General features: G+C 36.3%; 1 protein-coding gene across 1 annotated transcript; it reads left to right on the forward strand.

Annotated features, from left to right (window-relative positions):
* The first annotated feature begins 1,209 nt into the window (after positions 1–1,209).
* On the forward strand, positions 1,210–7,421 carry gdpd1 (glycerophosphodiester phosphodiesterase domain containing 1). Its single transcript, XM_058745453.1, has 10 exons — positions 1,210–1,718; positions 2,193–2,235; positions 2,615–2,750; positions 2,891–2,936; positions 3,620–3,741; positions 3,882–3,971; positions 4,060–4,193; positions 5,217–5,276; positions 5,512–5,563; positions 5,749–7,421. The coding sequence occupies exons 1-10, from the start codon at positions 1,583–1,585 to the stop codon at positions 5,884–5,886; spliced, it is 957 nt and encodes a 318-aa protein (XP_058601436.1). The 5' UTR covers positions 1,210–1,582; the 3' UTR covers positions 5,887–7,421.
* The last annotated feature ends 37 nt before the right edge of the window (positions 7,422–7,458 follow it).

Raw genomic sequence — 7,458 nt, forward strand, 5'->3', positions numbered from 1 at the left:
CGTATATCTGATTTCTTAGCGATTGCAATATAGGTTTGAACTTTGTAGTGAACTTTGACAGACCAACTTGACTGACCTTTGACACACTTGGTTGCTTGCAATGTGTCAGAAGAGCTGCATATTTAGAGCAACACTGTGAATTCTAACCTATGGAGGAATTGTGTATAAAGTTGAAATGTGTTTATTACAGACATTCATTGCACATCTAAATAGATTATTACTTTAGAGAATAGTCTAGTCATTCATGCTGAAGTCTCATGCCTTGGTTGCATAATCCAATAATCCCTCATAAATTTATGTAAAAGGACTCTTGCAGAGTGAGAGAATGGCTGAAACAATGAGATCTTGAACTTTAGTCGAGAGACAACACCTTTACATCATGCCAGCATTTGAGTGAAATATAGAGAATTTAGTTTTAACATCTTTAACTGATTGTCATTTCAATTAATACAGCGCACTTTGGTGTCCCATTAATATATTTCGTTTTTAAAACATTAGAGACAAAAAAAAAAAAAAAAAGAATTTCATGTTTTTTTGTGAGCTTTGGATAAAAGCGCCTGCTAAATGACTAAATGTAAATGTATTAGATATGTCACAAAAACTGTGTGGTAAATGTGCATTTTTATTACATTTACTGACAATTTTGATGTTTTATACATACATATATATATATATATATATATAATGCTAGAAAATTACAAAAATCACACAAATAAGGGTATTTTTTATTTAGACATGATTAAAAAACTTTAAAAACTTTACAAAAAAATAAATAAAAATTAAAGGGATAGTTCATTCAAAAACAAAATCATTTACTTGCTCTCCAGTTGTTCCAAATAAGTTTCTTTCTTCTGTTGAACATAAAAAAATATATTTTGAAGATTGTTTGTAAGCAAACAGTTGACGATAGCCATTGACTCCCATACTATTTTTTTTTTCTTCCATACTTAGCCTACTTTTTATATATATATATATAAAAGTCAATGGCTACCGTCAACTTGAGGGTGAGTATGATGACAGAATTTTCATTTTGGGTGAACGATCACTTTAATCGCCTTCTTTCACTGATTAATTGTTGTAAAGGAAAACAAGTGTAATTTCTTTTATTTATTTATTTTTTTAAAGCGGAATGGATCTGACACGAATGACTTTATTTGTCCATGAGCATCCTCTTGCGTTCAGTCGCGTCATCAGACGCTTGTAGTGCGCATGCGCGTTCCTGCGACCGTAGTATTATTACTGACCCGAGCAATATGTAAACTGCGCAGGGGGGTGGCCTGTCAAGAAACATTGGACTGCAAGCCCGTGGGTGGGTTAACAGAGAGATGCATGACGGTGCAAATAAAGAGGGGTCTAATCTGACTGACATTACATGCTCTGCCTTAAAGCTTCACTCGGCTTTCTTCTGATCGCTGTTAAAGCGCGGCAGCGGCGGCTGGCCAGCGGTGCTGGATGATAACGTTACCGGCCGGTGCGTTGACTTCTGCAGAGACTGTCGCGTTTTACGTCACTTTTCAATGAATTGTAGTTATATAAGTGGCTTTACAGGACTGACTTGCTTGTCCGACTGATAAAACTAAAAATGTGCGCTGCGGTATATGTTTTATCCACGGTTACCGGATATGTGCTCACCTCGGCGTTACTGCTCAAGTGTCCGTCTCTGCTGCATCGGCGAAAGAAAGAAACCTTCCGGAGCAGACACATCTCACACCGCGGCGGTGAGTGACAAACGCTGCTTTATCAAGTCTACAGCCCTCTGAGGCTTTTCATCGTTTATCCAATCACTCTTTTTCCTTGTACTCCAATAAAACCTAGTGATGTTACAAAATGCTGACTAGGTAGGAAGCTCACTAGGTTTTGAGACACAGTCTCAATGAATCTTACAGGGTTACATTCCTAACATTGCTGACTTTAGCCTTAAGTCATGCACTTAACATTTTTGTCTTCTATGTAATGGAAAGCCTGTTTTTTTTTATCTTTAAGTCATATATCATAGTACCTTCATGTTGGGCCAGTGTTGGTTGAGAGGGTTCATTATTGACTTTATCGCCTACACACTGGAGTGTGGACCGTGAACCCTGGAATAATGCAGAAACTACATGCAGTCTGAACATAAACATCACTTGAAGAAATTAGTTGACTAATAAAAGCAAATACCAAGCACTGCTATTATTGTTTCTCTTCATCTGCAGGAGCTGGTGAGAACTTGGAGAACACAATGGCAGCCTTCAAGCAGTGAGTTTCTCAATTGGCGGCGGTTTATTGCTTGGATTTGCACTGATGAGTACGACTGTACTAAAACCTAACATGCTTAGTTAACATTGTATACATGATCTTGAAGAATTCAGAAGCATCTGAAGTGTTTCTTCATCATTCATCCAAGTGGCATTATCATTTGATGACAAATTGTGTTTTTTTACGAGGATCAGGGCTGCGTTTCCAAAAAGCATCATAAGCCTCAGTTGATCGTAGAACATTGGTTTCAGTGGGTCTACGATGTACTTAAGCTTACAATGCTTTCGGGAAACGCAGCCCTGGATGAAAATCTTCATGTTCATGATTTATGAACAGATGCTTCCTTAACTCATCTGTTGTACATTTTCTTCTTCCTCAGCGCTGTTCAACTGGGCACTGACATGTTGGAGCTGGACTGCCATTTGACCAAGGATGAGCAGGTGGTGGTGTTGCACGATTCCAACCTGAAGCGGTCGACTGGAATTAATGCATACATTTCAGATGTGGCTTATGCTGTGAGTAGAGAAACTTCAAGCATCCTGTATTCACAACAGCAGTCGAAATGTTTCAAGGCTTGACTAATTTGTAGTAGGCCTTAAACTCTAATGTCAGTATGTAAATATATGCTGTATTCTGAATGCGTTTGTCTTCTTAGGATCTTCCTCCTTACCTGTGTAAGCTTGGGGTGTCTTTCAAACGAGGTGAGTGTTCAGTCCAGGTAATGTTCAACAAATCTGATTTAAGGTATAATCAAGCAGATTCCCAATGTGTCTGTAGTGTTACTAGTATGCTACAGTGAAGTACAAAACTGAGACCACCCTAAAAATCTGGGATTGAAAATCTAAACTGAAAAAAATTGCTTTGCTTAGAAATAGCTAGTAAATTTGATGAATAATTACAAAGAAATAACAAATTGCATTAATCATTAAATTTGAAGTAGAAATACTGAAATAGTATTTTCTTATAGAATGTACTCCAATAATTTTTATTTAAAATTTGTTTAAATTTATTATTATTATTATTTTTTAAATAATTTTATATTGTATTTGAATCCTGGAAACAAAGTTGTAGTGTTAAAATAAATAAATAAGTTGTAAATGTCAAATGAAAGGAAATTTGTAACGTTGATCATGTGAACTCCTTTGTACAGATGGCCCCATTATAGCACTTCTATTATGAAATTAATTTTTTTCTACTTTTCGGTTCTTTTTACACAATTCAATTGTGTAAAAAAATCTTTTTACACAGTTGAAATCCAAAACATATGCACGTGTGGTCTTGGTTTTTCAGCCACTGTATAAACGTTTCAAATATGTTTTGTATACATTTAATGGTAACTAAGACATGTATGTCCAACTATTACATTATTCCTGATGTTTTTCAGAGTGCTACTGTGAAGGAGGAGATGACAAGCGCATCCCTCTGCTGAGAGATGTTTTTGAAACTTTCCCAAGCACCCCTGTAAACATCGACATCAAGGTCAACAATGACACTCTCATCAAGAAGGTTTGTGGGCCCCTGCTGTTCCGCTCATATTTCATTTCCTCGAATCCTGTCTGTGCAGCTGCTTGACACCACTAAAATGAATCAGGCTGGTGAGACGAGTTCACCAGAAGCAAAATAGAGTTTTACTTTTTTTCTGTCAGGTGTCCGAGCTGGTTGTCCGATACAACAGGGAGCATCTGACCGTCTGGGGAAACTCCAGCAACAAAATCGTTAAGAAATGTTACGAAGAGGTAATACACTGGTTATTAGTAAACAACATAACTGAACAATAAAGTATGCAAAATGTCAATATCTGAAGTTTTTCTATTTGTTTTCTAGAACCCACAAATCCCAATCTTGTTCAGTTTGCACAGAGTGCTGCTGTTACTCGGTTTTTTCTACACAGGCCTCTTACCCTTCGTCCCGCTTAAGGAACAATTCCTGGAGATTCCCATGCCTTCAATCATTTCCAAGTGAGGAACACATGCATTTTAGTCATACATACACTATATTGCCAAAAGTATTGGGTCACTCCTTCTAATGAACAGATTTGACTACTTTATTCATTTCCATGAGTACAAATCTTAATGTTTAAGCATATAATGATATTCTAGGGAATTGTGTTCTTCTAATTTTAAAGCAACAGTTTGGAAAGGACCCTTTTCTATTCTAACATGACAGAGCCTCTGTGTATAAGGCAAGGTTTAAAAGAAATGATTGATTTAGTCAGTGTGGAAGAACTTGACTGGTCTGCAGAAACCCAGCTGAACACCTCTGGTGTGACTTTAAATGCAGATCTTGAGCCAAAAACTCGTCACCAAACACCAATGACTTGTACATATGGGTGCAGTCATTTTAGACACTTCCAAAACTGTTGCAACAGAGATGGAAATACAATTTTTAAATACATGAATTATGTTTCCATCTCTGTTGCCACAGTTTTGGAAGTGCCTTTTTCTGTTCTAAAGAAGGGGGTGTCCCAATACTTTTGTCCATATAGTGTATGTACAAGTCATTGGTGTTTGGTAAAGAGTTTTTGGCTCAAGATCTGCATTTAAAGTCACACCAGAGATGTTCAGCTGGGTTTCCGCAGACCAGTCAAGTTCTTCCACACTGACATTTCTTTTTGAACCTTGCCTTATACACAGAGGCTCTGTCATGTTAGAATAGAAAAGGGTCCTGTCCAAACTCTTGCTTTAAAATTAGAAGCACACAATTCCCTAGAATACCATTATATGCTTAAATATTAAGATTTGTACTCATGGATATTACTAAAGTAGTCAAACCTGTTCATTAGAAGGGGGTGTCCCAATACTTTTGGCAATAAAGTGTACATGCTCCTATAGTTCTTCTAGTATTTAAAAAAAATATTTAGATTTGGTCCTTTGTACATTCAGGCTCAGCACATGAACTTTGTATGCTCACAAAACTAGTGCTTTGCTAGAAATTTTTTTTGTTGGAAATCTGAGAAGTGATAAAGATTTTGTTTCTTGTAGACTCAAAGATCCTGAGCGTCAGACATGGAGTCAGCGTTTCATAACATGGCTGGCAGACACGTAAGTTTATGTGCACTCTGGCCTCAATAAACCTTTAACCTAAATATTTTCTTAACACAGTTTATGTGTTTCTTATGGGAAAGTAGTTAACTGCCTTCTTTAGAGATTTTGCACGTTCTGGTCTTAGTGATGAAAGTAATTACAAGCATAAAGAAACGTTTAAGCTTGGCCATGTTATTCTAATACTTGCTAGAGTCGTAAATATGCTAGAATTACGATATGAATGTATTTTCAGGCTCCTCATGAGAAAAGCATTATTCGATCATCTGACGAGCAGAGGAATACAGGTGAGTGCTAATCTCCAAATGAGATTTAGGTCATACACCACTTGTACTTTATGCTTAAGCATTGCTTTGAGCGCTGTGATGTGCATGAGCAGATGGCAGGAGCTTTGAATGGCATTTCGCTCTTGACTGGAACGTCATCATGGGACTTTTCCACTGGTCTTTGTTTTTTTTCTTTCCAACCGCAGGTGTATGTCTGGGTGCTGAACGACGAGGAGGACTTTAAACGTGCCTTTGACCTTGGGGCTACAGGGATTATGACAGACTATCCCACCAAGCTAAAGGAGTTCATAGAGAAAAACAACTACACTACCACTCTTAAATAAGACTTGTCAGCCAAAGTAAACAATCAGTATGCTTTTCCACTGATCTTTGGCCTCTAAATGGGCCTTTTAATTACCCGACATTCATTGATGTTTATGTTTATGAGTGTAGAAGTGGCAGCTATCAGTTCTGCATTCATCTGCAATCAGAGCCATTTTAAACCAAACAGGTTATCATGAAATCCTTCTGTTGCTTTAAGTTAATAGCAATACACGTTACCCATAAAAAGCAGGAGGATTCATAAGAGGCTGAGGTTATGATGAATTATCAATCATGTTGGGATGGTGACTTAATTTCTGTGAAGTTTTCTCTACAGACACTTTCAATGTGAGGTACTTGCCCTGCATCAGTTTCTGCAATAACACTGAACTCACTAAAGAGTTAATTGTCTAAATGACAAGACCGAAGCTACTGAAGTATTTCCAGGGCACTAAAAATAAATACTAGTTTCAGGGGTGTACTAGGATTGTTGAGAGACCAATAAACAGAAGGCATTAGATATTTTCATGCTTACTCTGTGTTTGACTTGTATGTTTTGTTTTTGTGAATTTGTTTCTTTTGACAATAAGAGATTGTCAATTTTGAGATAAGTTGTGGCTGAAAAGATGCCTCACTATTTCTTGAAATGTAAAGTGTAGTTTAATATATGACCAGTCAGAAGCTTTGACACACCAACTCAGTCTTCATTGTTTCTATGTCAACATTGCAATGTTATAATATTAAAGAAAGTATGGTAATTATGTACCATTAAAAACATTTTATACAAGAGAAAACTCATATTTGAGCTGCTTCAAAACTTATTTCTGCTTTCATTTAATATCTACTCCAACTCATAATAATAATACAATAAATAATAGGTCAAATTAGTGCATAGGGAAAATTAATTTTGTCTTTAAAAGCATTTTCATGTATTCAAGCAATAGCCTTCAAAGGTCAAAAGGTTTTGTGATCATGAAAAACAATGTCAGTCAAGTGTGTCCAAGCTTTTGACTGGTTGTGTATACACTGATGAAAGAAGTTGTGTTGGAGTGTAACAAGGATCACAAACAAGTGTAGTGTATAGTGTTCATGTGACATTTGAATGTACTTTTTCTAGGACAGGTAAAGGGTATATCTTTAAAATGCTGGTGGTTTTGCTGTATTGAAAGGGAATGGTAAACAGAAACATTTTCTCACTCTTTTAAGGAAAAACAGAATCCATTAAAAACTGACACGACAGTAACTCACTTCTGAACAGAATGAATCTTAAGACTTTAAAATAATCAAGTATTTGTGGAGTTCAAATGTTTGTGAAGTGTACAGATACAGTAACTCTTAGCTTTGTGCTGTGTTTAATTTTCTGGTTCATATTTTCTCCTAGCCACTTTCATTGGTTGTGTATGAATTTAGTGCACTGTTTTAATTGTAAATGATAGAACTGTAATTCAAAGATTAGTTATTATAGAGAATATTTGGTATCAGAAGCACAGTTCTGTTTGGATTTGTGAATATACTGCCATTAAATATATTTTATAAATGAATTTAAACAGACTATGTTTTGCCTTAGTGTTATTATGGGTTCTCAAAGCAATTAC

The sequence above is a fragment of the Onychostoma macrolepis genome, chromosome 15 (genome assembly GCF_012432095.1).
Source record: "Onychostoma macrolepis isolate SWU-2019 chromosome 15, ASM1243209v1, whole genome shotgun sequence".
NCBI classification, from domain to species: Eukaryota; Metazoa; Chordata; class Actinopteri; order Cypriniformes; family Cyprinidae; genus Onychostoma; species Onychostoma macrolepis.

Coding starts and splice junctions, on each gene's coding strand:
- gdpd1 (XM_058745453.1), top strand. CDS start 1,583: ATGTGCGCTGCGGTATATGTTTTATCCACGGTTACCGGATATGTGCTC. Junction 2,751..2,890: donor TTTCAGATGTGGCTTATGCT/GTGAGTAGAGAA, acceptor TTGTCTTCTTAG/GATCTTCCTCCTTACCTGTG. Junction 5,564..5,748: donor TGACGAGCAGAGGAATACAG/GTGAGTGCTAAT, acceptor TTCCAACCGCAG/GTGTATGTCTGGGTGCTGAA.